Below are 22,982 nucleotides of genomic sequence, written 5' to 3' on the forward strand. Positions count from 1 at the left end.
TGACTTGATGTTTGTGTTCTTGAATTCGTATGCCGTTATATATCGAAGCTGGATTGAAAATGAATTAAGAAACGAACTTGTCATGGTTTCAGCATGTTTTTGACTTGTTAACATGTGATTATAGCTGCTGATATGTAAAGTATGAATGATATGAAGTGATTAGAAGTTGATAAGAAGTTCATGATGAATTCGATACCGAGTCGATTTCCGATTTTCAATCGCTACAACACCGGTTGATGTTTTAGGATCAGTTTTGATAACCAAAGATTGAATTGAGATGTTAGTGAAATGTTAGAAATGATATAACATTTTATTTCTCAGTTTCAGTCACGTTTGAAAGACGAACGATGCAAGACTCCGAGTTATACCGAATAAGAAGAAGTTGAAGTTTGAAATGATGTTGATTGAATCTATATTGATGATTTTGATTCAATTCTGAAATGATTGAATAGAATGAAGTTTGATTTGCATGTTTTGATGATATGTTTCAGAGTTTAATAGGAGACTATTGACTCAAAAACCTCAACTTGAAACCGAAGAAGAAGTGATCAAGATGGAAACGAATGTGAGTGAAGATGGTTTGAGGTTTGAATGATCATGTGTAGGAGTTGTTGTACTTCCTATCCAGATGTGAAACATCGTCAACTCGAGAATGAAAGGTATAAGACGATATCGAGATTCAGGACTATGATACTCAAGATTGATGAATTTTGAGTAGTCCGCCAAATCACATACTAGTTATGTTTATTTTAATTATGAACTTGTTATTGTTCTTGTCGATCCATTACAGGTATTGAATCTTTATTGCTTTTGATATGAGATGATGATATTGAATTGATTCTAATGCCAAGGTCAGATGGACCTTATTTTCGAGTCTGATGAGACGACGATAGATGGATATCCATGTCAAGATCGGTTACGAATCTTGATGGCAACGAAGTGATAAGAATCAATTCTTGAGTTAGCGCGCTATATAAATTGAAGTCTTGATTTGAAGTTGAGTCGATATATGCGTTATTTGTACTCTATTCTTGAGTTGATATGTTTAGAGTTGATATGAATTTATTTAACGCATTATATGTCGATTATACTGAGAATGATTTCTCACCGGAGTTTATCCGGCTGTTGCTTTGTTTTGTATGTGTGCATTGCAACAGGTAGGGCAGGAGCTTGGTTGAGAGAACATTGATAGCTCGGGAGAGAGATGTAGCAAGTGTGGACTCGGGTTTTAAGTTGAAAGAATGATACTTAGATAGCATAGAATTTGATATGAACTTGTGCTTAGAAGCTCACCTTTGAAGATGTTGTGTAGCTTTTTGTTTCATATCTTTATGCTATTTATTTGATGTAATAAGCTTTTGTTATAATGCCTGAAACTTGTTATATGTAGATATGAATGTTGTAGAAGATTTAAATCATGTTTGAGTTGGCTATGAAAGCTGGTGTTTGATTATACAAGTGTTGACAGCAATAGATCAGCAGCAGAATTCGAGCAAAAGATGGCTCGCTCGATCGGGTAAAAGTTACCGATCGAGCGAGGCCTGTTTTTCTTGGGCAGAGAAGTCGATTTTATTGCTCGCTCGATCGGTATTGCCCGATCGAAAGAGGCCAATGTTTGTGCAGACCCGAGAATTTGATATTTTTGCTCGCTCGATCGGCTGACTTTGCCCGATCGAGCGAGGCTCTGAAATTTTTTTTTTAAAAAAAATTTTGTTCTGCTCTTGATTTATTATTCTTTAATTGTTTGATTAATTGTTTAATTAATCATTAGCTGCCCTAAAACGAGATTAGCAACCCGAGGTCCCCACAGTTTTTTTCCCTCCTCTTGTACACAAAGAAAAGAAATAATCAAAAGCACAAAAATTAGCTTTTCAAATTTTTTACAAAATATTTAGATTTTCATTTCTCATCTAAATTTTGAATGAAAAATATATATATATACATATATTTAATGTAATTTTTTTTTTTTTTTAAAAAATGAGGCCCCACCTTAGGGAAGGCCCTTAGGTGGCCTCCCCTAGGGACGGACTTGATTAAATAGTAAAGAAGTAAAGATTATATAATATATTAGTGATCGGGTGTACACGCTGCATGCTTGTATAGTTTTTTATTTTTCCAATTTTTTTGAACTTTTTTTAATCATTACTTTGATTTACATTAAAATAAACATAATATCCTAATAATAATCATTAAAATTGACGAGGAATCATATTACAATTTTATTTGGAGTCAAGTTATAATTTGGTAAAACGTCATATATAAAGGTTATTAGAGCGATATTTTAAGAATATAATATAGTGTATGTGTATATATTCTTACTATCTTGTGAAACTTGAGTTACTTTTAAATGCCATTTTAGTAACCAAATTATATTTATCATTTAACTTTGAGTCTAATTTAGACTTTATATTTACACTTACAAAATGAGTGTAGAGGGTGAAAAACAAAACGAATAATACAAATTATATAACGGTTAATTGTTAAAAAATTCCCCCATCACATGATTTCTTATGATTCAGTCTCTGTCAGGTTTTTTCTTTTTCTGCACTCTCTGATCCATTAAAATTTGTTTCTACTCCTTGGGCCCACAAATCAATCCCTGTGTCATGATTTTGTACTCAATTTGAAATAATTAATGCCAAAAATATATAAATCAATACGTAAATTAAATGTTTTTGTACTCAAATATCTTAAATTAATACTCAAAAAAATTGTTGATTTTTGTGATTTTCAAAATACTAATATATGTAAAAAAAATGATGAACAAATATTTTAATATAAATATTTTGTACATAAACATGTATGTATAATAAGTTTTGGTAGTAATAAAGTAATTCAAATGTTATACTCAAAATCTTGATTTTTGTACTAGATTTGAAACTATTAGTACTCAAATATTGTATATTATTACCGTATATTTAACTTTTTGTACCGTTTTTTATCCATAAAAAAAAAGTGAGATTAGAGAGTTCAAACAAAAATTTCTGACACAAGATATTAGTGACTGATTCCCAAATAGCGCATTATATAATGTATGCACGCATTTATGCCGCGTTCCTGTTACTTCAAAATTCAAATAATAAAATATGTCTCCCCATAAACCCCACGGATTCATTCAATACTCCAGAATTTGGGTTCTTGAACATGGCAGATGCCAGATGATCACTGCACGTATCTCAGGCAAATCATCGGACGACGTGCGGATCATTACGATTTACGTGGATGCACGTATTAAATCCTTTCGTCTCAAACAATTTCACCGTTCAATTTTACAAATCCTTTCTCTTCCGCCTCTATAAACCATTCATCGAAAGATTCTAAAAAAATGTTTTTTCCCCATCAGCATCATCATTATACATGTTGTGAAATGGAAAATCAGTCTACTAATCCAGCATTTTATTTTAATTTCTAAACTTACTCGTTTCTTTTTGTTTTATTTTTATTATTATTTATTACATATATGAATTTGAAATCAATTTTTAATGTATTGCAGGTCATGGTTTTGGCTATGAATATCCGTCGATGTGAACATTGCCGAAGGAAATTGAAGGAAAAAATATTGAAAATGGCCGGTAAGTGGTGACACACTTCCCAGTAGCCATATTTATATTTTTATGGACAACAATAATAATTTAAAATTACATTATTATATTTATAGATGTGAATTCATGTGATATGGACATAGAAAACAATCTTGTGCTAGTTATGGGCACATTGGATCCTATGAAATTGGCAAAGGATGTTGCCAAATTAGGCAAAAGAGTAGAACTTTTATCTTATGATAAATATCCCACAAAATTTCAAAGAAAAATCGGAGCTTACTCAAGAAAGATCAGCAAAGAAGCACGAGACAAGCCCTTGTAATCCTCTTCTTAAAGATGAGAAAGCATGTGAATTATTTCTGCAAAATTCATCCAATGTTCCGTAATTTCGTCGACTGCGAACCCGTCGTTGACGATCATGCTAGCTACGCCTAGCTTCATTCCAATGGATGGGGGATTTGGACCTTATGTTCGTTCGTGTTATAACCCAGGATCGTATGCACACGGCTCATTTGGTTACTTTACTAATAGTCTCGGTACTAGTTATTCTGTTCAATCTCGTGTTCTTCTCGTTATATTATTTATTCATCTATTAATTATTTATTATATATCAATCAAATCATTAATTATTTATTTCACATCAATCCAATCATCGAATTTAAATTATTATATTACCCCTTATAAATAATATTATTCATATTTTATTTATTGTTAAAAGAACAAAATGGTAATTTATCATTTCTATATAAAATTTAATCAATCAAATCAAAAAAACCATAATATATCAATCAAATCAAATATTATATTAACTATCATTTTTTATTTTTTTTATTACATTACATTACTTATCCAGGTACTATTTATCATATCACCTGAACCAAACGGTACCTATGAGTATATGTAAGAACAATAAATATCGTGCTATTTATTTTTAAGAAATTCTATTTTTATCGGAAAAAAATTTGAATTGGACAGGGAAATTTTATTTTATGGGTGGATTTTAATATCCATCATCACTATTGGATTTACATGAGTGTTAAAGGAGGTGTGAATTTTTTAAATTGATCATTTTATTTAACAAAAAATCATTCGACCAACAAAATATTTCTTGCTTCAAATCCCACGTTAATTAACATATGGGTGGATTTTATTTTATGGCTGGATTTTAATATCCATCACAATCACTATTGGATTTACACGAGTGTTAAAGCAGGTGTGAATTTTTTAAATTGATCATTCTATTTAACAAAAATTCATTCGAGCAACAAAATATTTATTGCTTCAAATCCTTCGTTACTAATTAACATATGCTCAAGCATTTGTGCCAAAGTAAATAAAATTGATAAGCTATACGCAAGTGGATTTTTCTTTCTTTCTTTCGTTTTTCTTTTTGAAGTTATGATTTAGAATCACTAAATATTTAGAAAAATTTTCAAAAGCTTTTGAAAACATGAATTGATTTCATTAAAACACTTCTAATATATAAATATATTTATATATATATATATATATATATAGATATATAAAATTTTGACCCGCTGTATTTTGTGTGTGCAGTACGTGATATTGCGCAAACATTTAAGATGTTCACACGAACATCTAAAAGCTAAAAAATAAAAAAATTAAATATTCGCGCGAACATCACACGGTGCACACAAAACGTACAGTGGATCATTACTATATATATATATTTCATTTGCACGCGATATGTGCATACGTATAACTTTTTATGTTAGTTACTTTTTAAATTATTTTTAGAATGATTTATTGAATTAAATATTCAAAAGTTATTTCAAAAAAATTTAAAAGTTTAGATAGAGATAAATGAATATTAGTAATTTAAAAAGTAGATAAGATATAGTAAAGATAAATTAATAAATTCAAAATTCAAAAATTTAGATAAAGATAAAAATATTTGGTAATTTCAAAAGTTTAAAATTAGATAAAATTATAGATATTTTAAAATAAATTAATTAATCTAAACATCTTACTTATATATTGATCGAAAAAATTTAATTATTTTTTAAATACATGTTCTTTTTAAACAAAATTTTACTATTTAGTTGAATTTTTATAAATTTAAAAGTATTCAAAAGGCAGAGAATAGATGTAACTTTTTGAACTTCGTCGTATGCTTTTTTATTAAAATCGCAAATAACTTTTGTTAAAGTATTTTATACAATTTATTTTTTAAAAAACGTGAGCCTAGATCTGTGGCGTGACAGAATGGTATCAGAGACGGTCATCAGCAGAACCAATGGTATACTAATGGTATCAGAGACAGTCACCAGCAAAAACCCCGGCAAATAAGTGCTATGTGGGACAAAGTGATATGTGCATGAGAGCCACCTCGTGAACTGTAGGAGAAAGTATGATGGGAGACACCTCTAGATTCTCGGTGATGGTGGATCGAAGTACCTTTTGAGCCACCTCTAGATTCTTGGTGTTGGTGGATCGAAGGTCAAGTCGCGACGCGTTCTGAAGGATTGATGATTGTGAGAACCCTTGTTAGAATTTTTTTAATAAAATACACGTAAAATGTTGATCCAAATTATAGATATATAATGTAATTGTTTGTATTATAGACAAGACTTGAGCGTGAACTTAAGTCTTATTTATTTCGAGCACATAAATTATAAAGAAACTTCTAAAGTTACATAAATAAATTAAGAAAATCATACATAAGGCAATCAACGGAAATCAAACTCAAAACGTAAGCCGACACGTAAACTGTTGCTCATATAATTGCGCAGTTGCATCATATAACTATATATGTATATATGCATCACATAACTATATATGTATATATATATATTTAAAAAAAGGCGACCAATAATGGAAGCAAAGAGCATAAAGCAAGCTATGCTCCTTTCTTCATATAATCATCTCCATTTCACAACATCATTGTTTCTCTGCTCTGAGACCTAATTTCATCCAAAGCCATACGAATCGATCGTCAAAATCAACCGATTCTGGAATTTTTTGTGGAATCGGTTGCGAAACGAACGCAATGGTGTCGGCGAACAGAGAGATGGTGGTCTACTGTTTCGACACTCTCGTGGCGCACTATAACAGCGAACAAGCTCCGCCCCCTGCTTTTGATGAGGGCCAACAGTACGCGATTTCCGTTCTATGTTTTTAAATTGCTTTTGTACTGGTATTTTATGGAATTGAGTTTGATGGGTATGATTAGGGAGCATTAGAATTCGATAAAAAAAATTTAAAAAACTTTTTGGTTTACTTCTTAAAATTTTATTAAATTTTAACCTGATCAATATGGATGGATCCGGCACAAATTTATTTGACAAACATATCTCTGTGATGTTTGGCTTGTGTCGTTTGCTTTCTGTTCGTTTATTTGATTCCAAAAGTGGTGCTATTTTTGAACGCCTTTAATTTGTTGTTTGTTTTTCCTTTCTGTTTCCATCTGTTAAGGAATCGCAACTTACGATTTTAGTTTCTGTGAAATCAATGTCTGATTTTTATGTATGACGGTAGTTATTTGCTTGGCATTCACTGTTCTTGATTGCCTTGTACAAACCACAAGTTTTCACTATCGGAAACAGGTGTTCCATCCCTTAGTGAGTTGGGGAAAAAAATGATAATTGGTGTCTTGATCATTCTTTAGGTCCCCTTGTAAGATGCCAAACATTCACATCTTGCCTTTCATTTTTCTAAAAGTTGGCATGCCTGTACAGGAGTGATGCTGTGATGGTCACCCTTTATCGTCTGCTAATCAAAGAAAATATGGATTTAATGTTTCAATTTGTCTGAGGTTTTTTGCTGTAAAATTAAGCGCATGGCGACCAAACAGAATTATTTGATACATGAGTATATGACATATACCTCTCTCAAAGTTTACTCTGGTTTCAGCCCCTTGTTTGTGACTTGGAAGAAAGCAGTCAATGGTGGGGAGCCTCGATTACGTGGATGCATAGGAACTCTTGAAGCTCGTGGCTTAATTAATGGATTCAAGGACTATGCTTTGACAAGGTGTTTGCATTAGATATGTTGATCCATTGTACCGCATGTCTGCTTTGCTTGGTTCTAGAAATTTTTAGGACATTAGGCGGTGTAGTGTTCTCATATGTTCTCTTGAGTCATATGTTGAATGTGATGATTCTATCATGAACTATAGATTTCAGATCGACGCTTGTGATTTTGATCCAGAGGTGATATTTAGCAAGATCTTAGTGCCATGATAAAATTGGTTCCAGTTCCATATGCTTATTCCTGAATTTTTTTTCCTTCTTTTGCTACATTTTCGTGTCTTACTGTCTGCTTCTTAATCAGCTTCTATAAGCTATGTCTGTTGAGAATTATGCGAAACAAATAGCTCTACAATGGAACGGAGCCAGGGAAAAATTACAGATCTTTTACCTGCCTGAAAAGTTGACAGTCTTGTGCTTAAGCATATTTATATACATATTTTTGGATGGTACACGCATGGATAAACTCATTTCTTTCTCAAGTCATCGTTGAAATTTAGAGCATTTTACAGTATTTACTTTCTAATTAGCCTGCGGGAACAGGATTATGAATAATTAATTAATTAATATGGTTAACATCTTATTGTGCTCGACTATTCCTTATTCAAATAATCTTAATCAAAAACATTGCTGCAGTAGTTGTACCCTTGACTCGATATCACACCGAGAACCATCAGCAGTGCGGATGGTTGTGACTTTACCTGTCACCTTTTCATATTTTGCAGTGCCCTGAGCGACCGACGATTTCCCCCTATACAAGCAAAGGAGTTGCCTAATTTGGAATGTACAGTTTCCATCCTGATTAATTATGAAATCGCTCGTGACTACCTGGACTGGGAGGTTAGAGCCTTCAATGAAATTTAAGCTGTTTTGAAATATGTATAAATGCATGTATGCCTGATGTGCAATTTTCGGGTTTGGCATATATCAAACCATTCGGATAATGTGAATTTAACCTAAAAGGTTTTCGTTAAAATGTTATTCTCCAATCTCTAGTAATTATGTCCTCCTGGCAGGTCGGGAAGCATGGGATAATTATTGAGTTTACTGATCCTGATTACAATACAGCACGTAGTGCTACCTACTTGCCTGAGGTTGCTGCCCATGAAGGTGACTTCTGATCCTTTCGATTTCTCCCTTCATATAAAACTCAACTCTAAAAATACTTTCGCACTGTAAATCCCTACTCCGGAAATTCCAAGTGAAACATCTAGCTCCCCACTTCTAATATTTTAACTTGTTTTTATCATGTTAGGCTGGACAAAGATTGAAGCGGTTGACTCGTTAATGAGAAAGGCAGGCTACAATGGTCCCATAACCGAACCCCTGAGAAGACGTATTCGACTAACACGTTACCAGAGCACTCTATTTACTATGCGATACAGTGATTATGTTACCTATGTGAAGACAACTCGAGGTGCTGCTCCGACTATTTCTGGGGCAAAACCAAGCAATTATTGGTAATTCCTACACCTTCTGTTTCAGCCTCCAACTATTTGGCTGATGATAAGGGAAGGTATTATTGGTTTCAGCAAAAAACTGAATGGGACTGATTACATATGTACCAAATTCCATAAAATCCATTTCATGATCAAGATACTATTTATTTAAATTTCCCCGAATGGAACTATTGGTCTCACTCATTGTATGTAACTATCATGTTTGGGTTAATTGTTGATTTAAAACGTTTTAGCAATATGCTGTTGTGTTTGAGAGAAAAGAGTGAGGTTAGGGAGTATGAATTTTGTGGTTTCAGATGGTATTTACATGTTTGGGATGTTAAGGTAAGTCCCATTCGGAACTGAAGGTCCCACCCCTTTTAAACAGAATACTTTATTAATTGCATTACCTCAAATATGCTCCCGAGAAACTGAATTTTTTATTAACGACTCAACGTGTAATTAAATATGCATCGTTAGATGAGATAAATATGCATCGTTAGATGAGATACGTTGGACTTATCTTCTAATCATTTGAATCCATCCAGCCCCACATTTAAAAAAACATGGGGGAAAAACCACTTGATAAAAGCAAACTGAACGCTGATTATTTTTTACTACGTTTATTTTTAACTCTCGAGTCTCGATTCAGAAGCACCAAATTCAGAAATTTTATATGTTCAACTTCGGAAAAAATCAATGTAATCAAACCAAATGAATTGATGCATCTATTTATTATAGTTAGTACAACTACCTTATCAAAAAGCGTTTTAAATCTTCTCGTTTAAAATCGTTGGGGATCATACAAATATCGAGTAATCCCAAAGCAAGCATGAGCAAGAAACTAGCCGGTGAGTGAATTAAGAACAATAAAAATTAGAGCAAAGTTCAGAAAATACACTATATCCCGAACCGCAAAATCCATTTGAATGCCAAGAAAAATCAAAGTCGTCAAAACATAAAACAGAATAACCTTCTCGACTTCGTAACAATTCCAGGAACTTCGTACACTATTTGATCATATAGAACTTATTCAGCACTCCCTCAGTCAAAACACAGCAGCTGGTTCCCCTCGCTGAACCCCAAAATAGCCACACGCGTAAAACACCAGGCTGCATTCAAATCACAGTGCTGGTTGTCCATGTCCCTTGAACACTCGGGTTATTTGTAACATGCCTTGTCCTCAGCTTTATCACCTTTCTTCCCTGTGAGTTTCTTAGCCTGGTTGCGCATTGGAGTATCTCGTCTGGAGTCATATTCTTAATGCAGACTACACGTTCGTTCTTGTTTCCTGTATTACAAATAAATAATAAAACATTCGGGTCTAATTGACAGGAAGCACTTCTTGCATCAGCAGAGAACAAAAGAATGTAGCTGGTGATAATTGGCAAGTATGATCAGCTTGCATGTTATATGTGCATCAATTCCACCCTATGTCCGACTATTACTGAAACTGGCTTGTTGTATCTAAAACCATTCGCTTGTAATTTCTCTCACTATGATATGTCGGTGTTCAGCAATCAGCTCAATGGAAGCCATCTTCACTGTTCGTGGATGATACCTCAGTCTTGCGAATCCACGTTAGTTTGAGACTTGTATCACCATATTTCCAAAGAATTAAATAAAAAAAAAGTCCATCGTTCCCTCGTTAATACAACTACTTAGGTGGTGTGACATGATGCACAAAAGTCACTGTTTCTGGTAAAAAAAAAAAAGAAAAAAGAAAAAGAAGAAGCAATTCTGAACAACGTGACCTCATCATTCTTCCTCGATTAAAAGTCTCGGGTACTCTAAACTACTACTAAAGAGTTTCCATAATAAAGATCAACGCAAAAGTAGATTGATCATAGTTCCAGTATTTTTTTATCATTCAAAAACTCAAGCTTCTTTATTTTTCAGTCAAACATTTCAAAACGCAGTCCCTTCTTTCATGTCAAATTTGCAATCTCCATTCTTCCGATGTTCTTATCTATGTTGAAAAATCAGTATCACGGAAAATGGTCCAAGTAATTTTCCCTTTTTCCACTTAAAATATCGGTTAAAAATGGATAACAGCACAATTTTCATTTTTTACAACTTGAAAAAAGTTGAAGACAAAAAATCCCGTAACAGAAACCAAATAAACTCTCCTATATCTAAGATGTTACCAGAATAAATTGATTCCAAGAAGAGCATATTTTTCATTACGAACATTTTCAACGCATATTTTTCATTACGAACATTTTCAACACGTGCGAGCATTAAAACATTCACAGACATACAAGAAGACATAAAGAGAGGTAGCGATCTCACTATATAACCCCTTTAAAAGAGGATGATAACCACGATTAAGCTCTGTGACCACTTCCAGATGGGGATTTTTTTCCCTAAACGCTGGAAGATGAGATTCCATAAATTCCCTAAAATCAAAGTCAAAATACTCAGTCCTCTTTATAAGTTATATAACGAAATAATCAGTACCATTTCACTCATTAAAAATTAAGTTGTTGATCCATTTCCGTCAAGTATGCATAAGATGACTGTAAATTCTAAGGATATGCAAATTTAGTCACTACATATTACCATGAGACTAAATAACTACACATCAATGTGTTATGCCACTATCCCAGACATGTATTATGGGCTATCATCCGATATATTCAGACTTGGCTTTTAAACAAGAGAAAAGAGTAAACTATAAATTATAATAGAGAATGAAGGGTACTCATTCGCGACAAGACCAAAATTGTGCTTGAAAGAAATAATATACTAGACCTGATGTGTTAATCTCTAAGCTCACAAAAACTGAATAGCCATTCGTTGAGCAAAATGGAAAGTGGAAGGAGACCCAACTCCCTATGTTGGGGGGTGGGATGGGGTGGTGGTGGTGGATTGCACACCCTTGTATTTTTCGTAATTTAAGGAATTAAGGATATAACATTAGCATCCTTATCATACCATATACTACCATTTTTTGAATTTTAGACACCCATATGAGCACATTGAGTCCTATTTTCCATTCCATCCTGTGAACAAAATATTGAATTTTATGGGATACATATAAAACTTCAATAAGCAACAAACTGTTCAAAATCTAAAGTAGCATAAGCATAGTGTCACGACCTACGGAATAAGTGTTTTTAAACATCTTCCTCTTCTTAGAATGTGCAACAATTAAACTCTTCTGGGCTATGACTAGTCCAACTATATGAGTTAATGGTTACGGAGTAAAACTACAGAATTCATTCTAGCCATTCTACAGCTCCTTTCTGTTTCCCCGACATAACCAAAACCAAGACTTCAAAACAAAGGGGTAACTCCCCCTTCCTTTATCACAGGTCAGATAAACTAAAGTTCTTGAAACCAAGCCCAACAAAATCTCAATCTTCATTTTTATCGTAATGCGCGACAAAGATTCCACAAATCAAACTTTCTCTCCCAATTCTATCAAAATCATTAATCCTTCATATGTTAAAAAAAAAAAAAAAAACCTATCGAGACCCATAAATCAGCTGGAGAAAAGCCTATCAAATAGAATAATCCAACACTAACAAGGCGAGCAAAGTGTTGAAAAAACGATTGACCTGATGCCTCTGCTGCTGCCGCCCCAATTACAGAAACTCACAACGAGTTTCTGTAATTGCCACACACCTCTCAATGACATTTCCGATTCAAAGATCGCAGCTTTCCCCACGCTGCACTGGAAAGAATCAATCGAAGCTTGATTCTATAACGATGGAGGCCGACCAGTAAATCAAAGAAGGGCCTATCATATAATTGATTATATTGTTTTTGAAGCCCAACAAAATACAAGTTAAAGTCAGGGCCCAACGTTTTTTTTTTTAATATATAAATGAATATGATGTAATCCATATTTAAAATTATAAAAAAAAAAAAACTAAGCGATTAAACTGAATTGACAGGTATTTTTTTAAAAAATAATCAAGTAACACTAGTGTTTGGGAAAAGTTCTAGAAAATACTTCTCAATTTTTCATTAACAAAATTTCACAAAATTTCAAAAGTTTGTTGAAAAAAAAGCCGAAAAATGCTTCTAAGAAGCTCTCTTAAATACTCCTAAACCGAATCGAAATTCTAATTTAATGCGGTTTTTTCGGTTTGATCAGACATGGTGCATCGTACGGTTCTTACCGAAGCAACAGCCAAGCCAAGATTAAAAAACTACTCGAGCTAAAATATTAAATTTCTTAATCTTTTAAATTTTTTATCCCAACTAATATCAGATCAATAAAAAAGTTAACAAAATTAATATATAAATTTTTTAAAAAAAATTTGGAGCCCAGGTGGCCTAACATGTGGGTTGGTCAATGTATCGTACCTAAATTTTCAATATATCGAGTCTCGGTGTATTGAAATTTTTGGTATGTCTTACTAATAACCGATTATATCGAAATTTTGCATTATACCAAGATTTAGGCAACATATCTCGATATATACCATTCTCGGCTAAAAAAACATATTTTTCATTTTATAAACAATATTTTTTAAATTCATATACATTAATTCTACATTTCAATATATATCTATATTTTCCAAATTTCGTATTGTTGTGACGTTATCATGCAAAAGGCGAAAAGTTCAATATCTCTATTGTACGGATTCGAAAATTTCAAAAAAAATTCGATAAATCAGATATTTTTTTATACGATTATCTCAATGTATAAAAAAAATAAATAAATAAAATTGGTATTTCTTTCTACCCCTGAACGAAAAGATAAACGTGTTTGAACTGCACGATTTTGGAATTCTGAACCGGGTGGGTCCGATCGGGGAAAGGATAAATTTTGGCGTCAACCCTTGAAAACGTGTTATCTTTTTTCGGGAAACTGATTTTATTAAATATGTTTTATATTTTATTTTTTATTTTTTATAAATAAACAATTTGGGTTAAGAAGGGAGAAATAGGCTGCAAATCGGTGGGCAATCATTCATTTCTACTGCCTCTGATTTCTTAAGCACGACGCATTCCCCCCAAATCAATTGATATCGTTCCAGGACTTGATCCGAATCTATTAATTTCGCTTCGTATCACAGGTTTCAGTTCAATCGTCTTATGGATTTAATTTAGCTTTTTTTATTTGATGATGATGATAATTATCATGCTGTTGTTTTACTGTGATTGTTTTGAGTTACTACTTTTATTTTATCGTTAATTTCGGGTTGAGGTATGCAATTTTCCTCTGGGTTCGTTTCGATTTTCACTCATTGAGGTGTCCACTTGCAATGCGAGCATACTGATTTTCGTTGCGATGTCTTTGATTTTGTTGGTTTTGTTTTGTTAATTGCGTTATTTTGACTGATCGTGGTTAGGGTAATGGGGTATATATTATTTTGGCTCTGAAGAAATTGTATATATATTTATATATGCATGCAGAACCTGATTTGGGTCTTAGGTCTCGTGGGTTATTTCTGTATTTTTTTCTTTGCTTGGGGTTCTGGTAGAGGGAGTACATCTCCCGAGTCATTTGTTTTGACTAAGTGCTTTTTTCTCTAACTTTAGGTGAAAAGGACTTATCCCTTGGATTGGTTTTGGGAAAATGAGTCCAAAAGGTTTGATTTACAGCTTTGTTGCGAAAGGGACTGTTGTTCTGGCCGAGCACACTCCTTATTCAGGAAACTTCAGTACAATTGCCGTCCAGTGCTTGCAAAAGCTTCCTTCTAATAGCAGCAAGTACACTTACTCATGCGATGGTCACACGTTCAATTTCCTCCTCGACAGTGGATTTGGTAGTAGATCCTGTGACATGTTCCACTGTGCCTGTGTCCTTTTCAGCTCAAATTATATCTAGAAACATTATATTGCTCATTTGATTTGCAGTCTTCCTTGTTGTTGCGGACGAATCAATGGGGAGAAGTGTACCTTTCGTATTTCTTGAGAAAGTGAAGGATGATTTCAAACAACGGTATGGAGACAGCATCAAGAATGATGAACAACACCCTCTAGCAGACGATGATGAGGACGATGATCTGTTTGAGGATCGATTTAGCATTGCGTATAATCTTGACAGAGAATTTGGGTTCGTAAATAGCTTATGGAATTGCATGATGAGTTAAATTCTCTGGTTTCCAAAAATTTGCTGAATTTTGTATTGTGTTCTTTACTAGGCCAAGGCTTAAAGAGCACATGGAATATTGCATGAATCATCCCGAAGAAATCAATAAGCTATCCAAATTGAAGGCACAAATAACCGAGGTCAAAGGGATCATGATGGACAATATAGAGAAGGTAATCGTTCATTTCATATGACTGTTAGATGGAATCTAGCTATAGGTTAATTGTTGCATATGGGTGCTAAAGAAATGTGCCAAAGATCATGTCTGTGCGCTATAAAAATGCTTGTTTTTATTGTGGCTGAGTATGATTAAAAGTTTCCAAAGTTCAGTGAGCTGGACTTTGAACTAGCACTTGGATCTGTCCTTAACCTGTTTATTTTCTCATCCATTGCAACCAAGCATGGCTTGCATAGAATGTTGAGCCAGAAGAAGATTCTCTGCTTACATAATATCATGCGCTCATAACAGTCAGTGAATCACTATCAATAGACTCTAAAATGTATTGAAGAACTGAGTGAAAAGGATGTGCACTTCTTTTTTTTACTTTTTTTTATTTTTTGGTTGGGGTTTTTTTTTTGGGGGGGGAGGGGGGGGGGGTGGTGGGAGTGGTGTGTTGGGGATGGGTTGAAGTGGTGTTGTTTGTGGGATAGCCTGCTAGCACATGAAATGGGAAGAAAAGAGCCCTTGAAGGTGTAAGTGAAAGATCTGTCGTCGTTCTCTTTCCTCTTCAGCTTCATGACTTATTCACAAATAAATGACTCCAAAAGGACCTCTCAATTCTTCGGGTCGTTAGGGATCTTTGATTAAGAGTGTTGAAATCAGGTCATTGTATTATTTTTGATTTCTTAGCATTAAATGCATGTCATGATGCAGTTTCTATTGTCGGTTAAATGATGAACTTCAGTTCACCATTTTGTTTCGCAAGCCTGTCGTGTTTGGAATATGGTTTCCTTTAGGATATTCAAGCACATTTTTGCAACAAAGGTGGACCGGAAATGTCAAACTTCTCATCATAAATTAATCTTTCACAAGCATATGAATTATCATTTGATTGACTTTTGAATCTTGTTTCAAAGCATACCATCTGTAAATAGAAAACACTACTAAATGAGATTGCTTGAGCATTCATGCTGTTCAGGGTATTTTAAATCTGATTGTTGTTGGAAGTTCCTTTACATTATATGCGAACATAATTGTAATTATTTTATTATGTGCTCGTTAGTACGAATTTATCTTGAGGATGCCAGATGTGCTGTATTACTGGGATGTTAGGATGCTTTATGACTGAGATGTATCGATATGTTCTTAAGGTGAAAACTATGTGCAAGAGGCTCAGAAAAATTGCATGTTGAGGTTTTTGCATGTCCTGTGATTCACTCCAAACACATCATACTTAGAAAACTCCAAGTGGGAATGCTCTACTTTGCTATGTGATAGGGAATAGACTGCAAGTGACCTTGATTGTTTTTACAATCCAATGAGACGACCTGAGAAAATTGTGCCAGAGCGAGACTAATTTTGTGAGATTATCTTTATTTGGATTGTATGAACAAACAAAATATTTTCTTTGTGTGTCGGTAAAAAAGAACATGTTTTTGGGGGAGACTACGAGTTGATTTGATATATCAGATGTTATTCATGATGTTGATCCCATTCAAGATCATTGAGAGGTAATTCATTCATTGAATTCATAAACGAAAGATTTATCATCTCTATTGGATTAAATCCCGAGATAATATTATGGACACAATTTAAATAACGGAAAATCCAATATTTTAAAATAGTATCGAGAATAACTGGAAAGTGGAAACAAGACCAAAAAATGAAGCTGATTTATCACTGTTGCATCTATGTAAGTTGGCATCTAAGCCCAGTGGAAGCATCAACTTTGGTTTCTCTATTAACTCACTGGACCTAAATTAAAATGGCTTCCTCTCTCATTCATGTTCGCCAAATTATTCCTTTAAAGTATGTGAGGTTAGTAAAATATAAACTGAATGATTCCGTTGCCTCCCACTAGCTCGTGCTTTTGGGACAAACGGACTCAATATGGTTATGCCGTTATGGCCAAGAGGTCGAAGGTTCGAAACTTTTGGAAGAGAGCAAAATCCCATTATTTAAGGTTGTTAGAAGACAAAGTTATTGATTATATTGCCTGACATGAGCTAAAGCTTTTATGCTAAGCAGTTTCAATATAGCACCAATTATCGAACTATTTTTTGCCCTCAGGTTTTGGATCGTGGTGAGAAGATTGAACTACTGGTTGATAAAACAGAAAATCTTCAGTTCCAGGTGAGAAGTTTCTTCAGTCAAAACTTGCAGGAAAATATAGATACTTGGATATCTCGTCATAGCATGTTCACAATAATATCTTGTTCAGGCTGACAGCTTCCAAAGGCAAGGAAGGCAGCTACGTCGTAAAATGTGGATGCAAAATCTTCACATGAAGCTGATGGTTGGAGGAGGTGTTCTTGTCCTCCTCTTCATCATTTGGTTCATATTTCACTAAACATGGCAGACTTTGGATCTAAAACCTATTGAATATATTGTGAGTGACATTGTTTCTTTTTCTCGTACTAGCACGGTATGTTCCTGTATATTTGTTGTTGGTGAAACACTAAGGCATTGTTAATGTTCTTGCACATTACACGCATATTCCTTCCGGATCCTTTATTGCCATCTTGTTAATTAAGCGAGGTTTATGTTGTATGGTGTACTACGCTGGGTCGATAAGGTGTTGTCTATATCTCGAGAATATACTGTAGAGCGTCTGGTCTCTCACGCCTTATCGGTGTCCTGAAATAGCTCCGGTAAGAAGCAAGTTATAACTTGTGGATTTTACAGTTCATGTAATATTTGAATCCCCCAACCTACGCGTGGGGTTTGAGGATTGAATTGTACGCCTTTTTAGTTGAATATTTCATTCTTGGACTTGAAAATTAAGTGGAAATTCTTATGCTGACTTTACATTTCTTGGGTTTCAATTTCAAACGAGCTCCTCCGTTCATACCTATTCTATATCATCAACAGCAATGAATTAGCTGACAATACACCCACAAGTTTTGATATGGTGAGCAACTATTATATGCATTTATGTGAGCATTGGTTAAGTTAGTTAAGTTAGCGTTTATCTATTTGAATATACAGAACGTTGCCTCAGTGATGCATACATAGATGTTCACGGTTCAAAACTATACATTGTGTATATATAATTTATTGCGAACTAAAATCATTTTAATGTAAGTATACTTCTAATTAAAATATATTACTAAACCGAGTTATGTTTTATGTTAAGTTAAATATTATTATTATTATTATTATTATTATTATTATTATTATTATTATTATTATTATTATTATTATTATTATTATTATTATTATTATTATTATTAATTTTAAGCTTATTTCGTCGTCGTCTACTATATTGTTTTATTCCCTTTTTTTTTAATTTCATCAATTAAAATTTCAATTTAGTTTCTGTTTAATTCTTTTAATTATGACATGGTGTTTATACAAATGTAATCCATTGAAATTGCAGTATGGTTTTTTACTTTGTGCAATTATGACATTACCTTACTTGATACAAATCAAATTAATAATAATATGGTTTTTACTTTGTGTAATCATGATATTACCCAGGCAATTTTGGTCAATTGGGCTTCGGTGAGCAAGTCCACGATTTCCCATCCAAGTAAGGTACTCGGTTCGTTCAAATTTTAAAAAAACACATGTATTTTTAAAAATAATTATATTTAAATTTTTCGGCGAGAAATGTATATATGAACGAAAAGTCATCATCGATTCCCCTACTCGTGTTTGCCTAACAACAACTATTAGAAAACAAAACAAAGAAATAATAATAATAATAATAATAATAATAATAATAAAAATAATAAATTTACCTTGTATTATATTATTATTATTATGTATTAAAATGCAAGTGTGTTTGACAAAATGACATCTCGAATAGGAGGTACATAATTTGTCTTTATATTTGAAATTAAAAACATTTGAAATCCACATCATTATCTTATGGAAAAATAATTAAAATTACTTATTCAATGTAATCTTGTGCTTCCCTCAATATAACCAAACCATCTTCCTCTCTCCTCTCTCTCTCTTTCCCACTTCTTGCACCAAAACAAGCACATTAGCCAAAAAATGGCAACGGAATCTAAATCAGATTCATCCGAAAGCTTCTACGATCTTCCTCCCGAATCGTTTTCTATCCCGATCGACAACGAGCAAGATTGGTATCATCGTCATGCAATCATGCAACGTAAAACATCTCGAAAACTCGGCTTACACCACGCATCCAACTCGTTTTCGCATCATTCTGAACTCCGATCGGATCGAAAAACTAAGGCATCGGTGCTTCATAACGCTAAGATATCATGTGTTGTTAGCGGCAGTCTTGGGGAAAACAAGGTGGGGAAGTTGAGGTTGTTTAGGAGCCGGTCCGAACCGAAAGGAAATGCGGCTCAGCAGGTTTCGGAACCGGGGTCGCCTCGGGTTTCTTGTACCGGAAGGGTTGGGTTGAAGAGCGGTGATGGCAAGAAAACCGGGTTCTCGAGGTTGTTCGGTTCATTGTTTCCAACGGGGTCCAGGAAACGTCAATCGAGGAAAAAGCAAAACGGGGGCAAAGATGGTTGAACCGGTGGGTTCGATGCTGGGGACCGGTTCAAATTGGGTACGTTGTCAAAATCAATTGATGCCAATCATTTCCATGGTTTGATTAGCCAATATTGTATCAATTCACATTGGCATAATTTCCCCACATTAGGGTCCCGTTTTGCAAATGCTTCCAATATTATTTTTAAATTTTTTACCAATATTTTATAATTTGTGTGTATAAATTATGATCTAATATATTATACACCGAATTATTTTATATTTATTTTTAAGAAATTCATTATTCATACATCCAATAAGGACTATATATATAATATGCGAAACATATAGTTTAGGATAGAAACCATGAAATAATAGTTGCATAAACAAAGGCTGCGATTTTATATTAAGATTCTCTATGAATTCAATTTGTCAATATTGTGAGTAATGTCAAATAATAAATGCGATTTAGAATTAATCGGACAAATGGAAAAAAATAATCAAACTAACTTTGTTTGACCTTTGAATTTTAACTCGAATAAGATATTTTGATAATAAATCCATAGTTCTATGTTTGAAATTTTTTAAAATTTAAATGAGATGAATTGGTTAATCTATAATTAAATGATTGTGCTTAGAATGTTACGTAGAATTATATGACAAACGTTTTATGCATGCGAACCCGACAAGAATCCGCACAATATTCAAATATAATGATACACTAAACAAAAAAGTTTCATAATTGAATCATTATATTTTTGTTAATTAACAATTATATAGTTCATTTTTATAGTTTATTCTAAGATATATCAATTTGTTTTTGAAAAAGTCAAATCAAATCAGCCCCTTAGATGCACACATAGTGGACAATTTATTTTTAAATGTATATCAGTATATAAATTTTTTTTTGCAGTCTGAATAAAATCGACAAATCAGCTATATATCATATAAATTTAAAATACGTGCTCAAATAACACAACATTTTAAAATATCATTTTTTTAGAGAATACATATACAATCTTGATCCAAATTACAATCATATAAAGTAATTGTCCCTACTACAGACGGAACTTGAGCGTTTACTCGAGACGTGCTAATCTCGAGCAAAAAAATTACAAAAAAAATCTTCTAAATCTACCTAAATAAATTAAAAAAACTACTCACAATCAGCGATAATCGAACATGAGACCAAAGAATCTCAAGTTCTCGATTACTCAATTAAAAACAGAGTCTCAATGCCTCAATTAATATATCTTCTTTTATAGTTCAAGACACAAAATTACTCAATTAAAAACACAACATTGGAGTGATGAGCAAACCACTTATTTCTTTGTGACGCTAACTATTTCAGTACCCTTAGATGGACGTAGAAATTTCTCGTCCTTTTACATACAATTAGCAATCCAATGGCAATAATTTATGAGATGCAATTGATATTACTGTGACATAAGTGTCCTACCATATGCTACTTGATAAATGCCATGTTGGCTTGTGCCTAATTAATAATTGCTTCTAATAATCACAATAGACAGCTCAGCGTATCTATCATATATGAGTTTATCAATTAATTAAACAAGAACAATTCATGAATATCCAATAAAGTTAAACGTCAATTTCTTTCTTATTTTAAAATAAACAAACAACTAAATGTTCAAAATATGCTAGATCTCCTCCAATCAATCAATTACTTTGTTTAATACCTAATTATTTAATTTAATGATTAAGGGATTAGTTGATGGGCTTGAAGACGATGAAAATGAATGACTATTTCGGTCGTCGTTGGGCTGCTAGTTGGCCTTATGTTTTCGAGGCCAATTAGTTTCAGATTTACTGGATCATTAGTCAAAGTAATAGATTATAAACAAACAATAATGTGGGCCGTAATTAACTAGATTCAGAAGATAAATTATGAAAATTATTATTATTTTTAAAACAAGTGTTTTATGGTTTTATAATTGTTTGGACAGGTGTTGTAGGTAGGGGTGCAAACGAACCGAATTGAGCCGAATAATGTAAAATTTTAAGGCTCGAATTCGGCTCAATAAGAGTATATTCGAGTTCGAGTTCGATTTGAAGTTCGATAATTTCAAATATTTTGGCTCGAGCTCGGCTCGAAATGAAGTTCGAGTTCGAGTTTGGTTCGAAATATTCGAACCTATTCGTGAACTATTCGGATATTATGGTCGAAAAGCTCGAAATGTTCGAAAAAGTTTGAAATGTATATATATTTATTATATAATTATATTATATTAATTAAATATTAAGGCTCGCGAACTATTCGCGAACTATCGAACAAGGTAATTACGGCTCGAGCTCGGCTCGAAAAAAAGTTCGAACATGTTCGAATTCGGCTCGAGTTCGATAAGCTCGAATACGAATCAAATATTTATCGAGCGGGCTCGTAAAGCTCACGAACATGTTTGGTTCGTTTGCACCCCTAGACTTGTAGGGCTCTTAAAACACTTTAATTGAAATAAATACGTGTTTTTCTAACTCCCTAAATTAATAGTTTTTAAAATTAAAAAAAAGATTAATTTTTTTTTTAATAGTTTGGGGAATAGAAGCTGAATTTTATTTTGGTGCACCTCGAAAGAGACCTTTTTTGAAACCAATTTTCAAGGAACACGAAATGTTCAAAGAATATCAAATCTTCATTCATTTATTCAAATACACATTTTTTTCAAAGAACTCAAATTTTCATTTATTTATTCAAATACAAAATTATTACAATTTCTACTCGATAAAAAAAAACCCACTTTTAATAAAAGCCAACTTAAAAAATACTTGTTCGGGCAAAATAATTTTGTATCCAGAGTTCCAATGACCAATTCCAAACACATTCTAAGCTCAACAAATACATCATCCTCATATCTTAATTATATCTATCACGTTTATTTATTATTTGTCTATATATATACATATATACATAATATAACGGAAAATTTAATCTGCACATTTTTATGCGCTCACTTGTGTGCTCCAGCTGAGGTGGCATCGAGATGACGTCCACCTCTTTTTTATTAAAAAAAAAGTTTTTTGGAGAAAAAAATTGATAAACAAACATGAGAATTAGAGGGTTTAAATTTCGGATAAACCGAAAAAACAGTAAATCCAAACCGGAAAAACCAAACAACGAAACGAACCGAAAACCATATTTTGTAATTCGGATATATATATTAAAATCGAAGTTTTTTTGGTTCGATTTTGAATTATATATGTCAAAATCGAACCGGTCGAAAAAACTGAAATTTATTAAATTAATAATTTTATTTTTATTTATTTTTATATTATATATGCTATGAGATGATATATAGTTTGTGAATAATTAGTTTGAATAATTCTTAGTTG

General features: G+C 33.0%; 3 protein-coding genes across 3 annotated transcripts; 2 read left to right on the forward strand and 1 right to left on the reverse strand.

The window, feature by feature from the left end:
• The first annotated feature begins 6,382 nt into the window (after positions 1-6,382).
• Positions 6,383-9,227, forward strand: LOC140864540 (uncharacterized protein At2g38710). Its single transcript, XM_073268785.1, has 5 exons — positions 6,383-6,656; positions 7,416-7,535; positions 8,257-8,371; positions 8,548-8,641; positions 8,787-9,227. The coding sequence occupies exons 1-5, from the start codon at positions 6,553-6,555 to the stop codon at positions 8,993-8,995; spliced, it is 642 nt and encodes a 213-aa protein (XP_073124886.1). The 5' UTR covers positions 6,383-6,552; the 3' UTR covers positions 8,996-9,227.
• Positions 9,228-9,828: 601 nt separating this feature from the next.
• On the reverse strand, positions 9,829-12,714 carry LOC140865415 (large ribosomal subunit protein mL43). The gene is made up of 3 exons (XM_073270055.1): positions 12,534-12,714; positions 11,263-11,369; positions 9,829-10,261 (listed from the first exon to the last, which is right to left on the reverse strand). Exons 1-3 carry the CDS (start codon positions 12,611-12,613, stop codon positions 10,089-10,091), a joined length of 360 nt encoding a protein of 119 aa, XP_073126156.1. The 5' UTR covers positions 12,614-12,714; the 3' UTR covers positions 9,829-10,088.
• A 1,131-nt stretch (positions 12,715-13,845) lies between these two features.
• Positions 13,846-17,728, forward strand: LOC140894389 (vesicle-associated membrane protein 727). Its single transcript, XM_073302897.1, has 6 exons — positions 13,846-14,003; positions 14,470-14,696; positions 14,788-14,986; positions 15,075-15,195; positions 17,253-17,315; positions 17,404-17,728. The coding sequence occupies exons 2-6, from the start codon at positions 14,507-14,509 to the stop codon at positions 17,530-17,532; spliced, it is 702 nt and encodes a 233-aa protein (XP_073158998.1). The 5' UTR covers positions 13,846-14,003; positions 14,470-14,506; the 3' UTR covers positions 17,533-17,728.
• The last annotated feature ends 5,254 nt before the right edge of the window (positions 17,729-22,982 follow it).

The sequence above is a fragment of the Henckelia pumila genome, chromosome 4 (assembly GCF_033568475.1).
Source record: "Henckelia pumila isolate YLH828 chromosome 4, ASM3356847v2, whole genome shotgun sequence".
NCBI lineage: Eukaryota > Viridiplantae > Streptophyta > Magnoliopsida > Lamiales > Gesneriaceae > Henckelia > Henckelia pumila.

Excerpts from the sequence above, each read along its gene's own strand:
- LOC140864540 (XM_073268785.1), top strand. The coding sequence starts at position 6,553 with ATGGTGTCGGCGAACAGAGAGATGGTGGTCTACTGTTTCGACACTCTC. Across the intron at positions 8,372-8,547 it reads GTGACTACCTGGACTGGGAG|GTCGGGAAGCATGGGATAAT; the intron begins GTTAGAGCCTTC and ends TCCTCCTGGCAG. Across the intron at positions 8,642-8,786 it reads TGAGGTTGCTGCCCATGAAG|GCTGGACAAAGATTGAAGCG; the intron begins GTGACTTCTGAT and ends TTATCATGTTAG.
- LOC140865415 (XM_073270055.1), bottom strand. The coding sequence starts at position 12,613 with ATGTCATTGAGAGGTGTGTGGCAATTACAGAAACTCGTTGTGAGTTTC. Across the intron at positions 11,370-12,533 it reads GGCAGCAGCAGAGGCATCAG|GGAATTTATGGAATCTCATC; the intron begins GTCAATCGTTTT and ends CTTTGATTTTAG. Across the intron at positions 10,262-11,262 it reads TCTTTTAAAGGGGTTATATA|GAAACAAGAACGAACGTGTA; the intron begins GTGAGATCGCTA and ends TTTGTAATACAG.
- LOC140894389 (XM_073302897.1), top strand. The coding sequence starts at position 14,507 with ATGAGTCCAAAAGGTTTGATTTACAGCTTTGTTGCGAAAGGGACTGTT. Across the intron at positions 14,697-14,787 it reads CCTCCTCGACAGTGGATTTG|TCTTCCTTGTTGTTGCGGAC; the intron begins GTAGTAGATCCT and ends TTTGATTTGCAG. Across the intron at positions 14,987-15,074 it reads AATCTTGACAGAGAATTTGG|GCCAAGGCTTAAAGAGCACA; the intron begins GTTCGTAAATAG and ends GTTCTTTACTAG.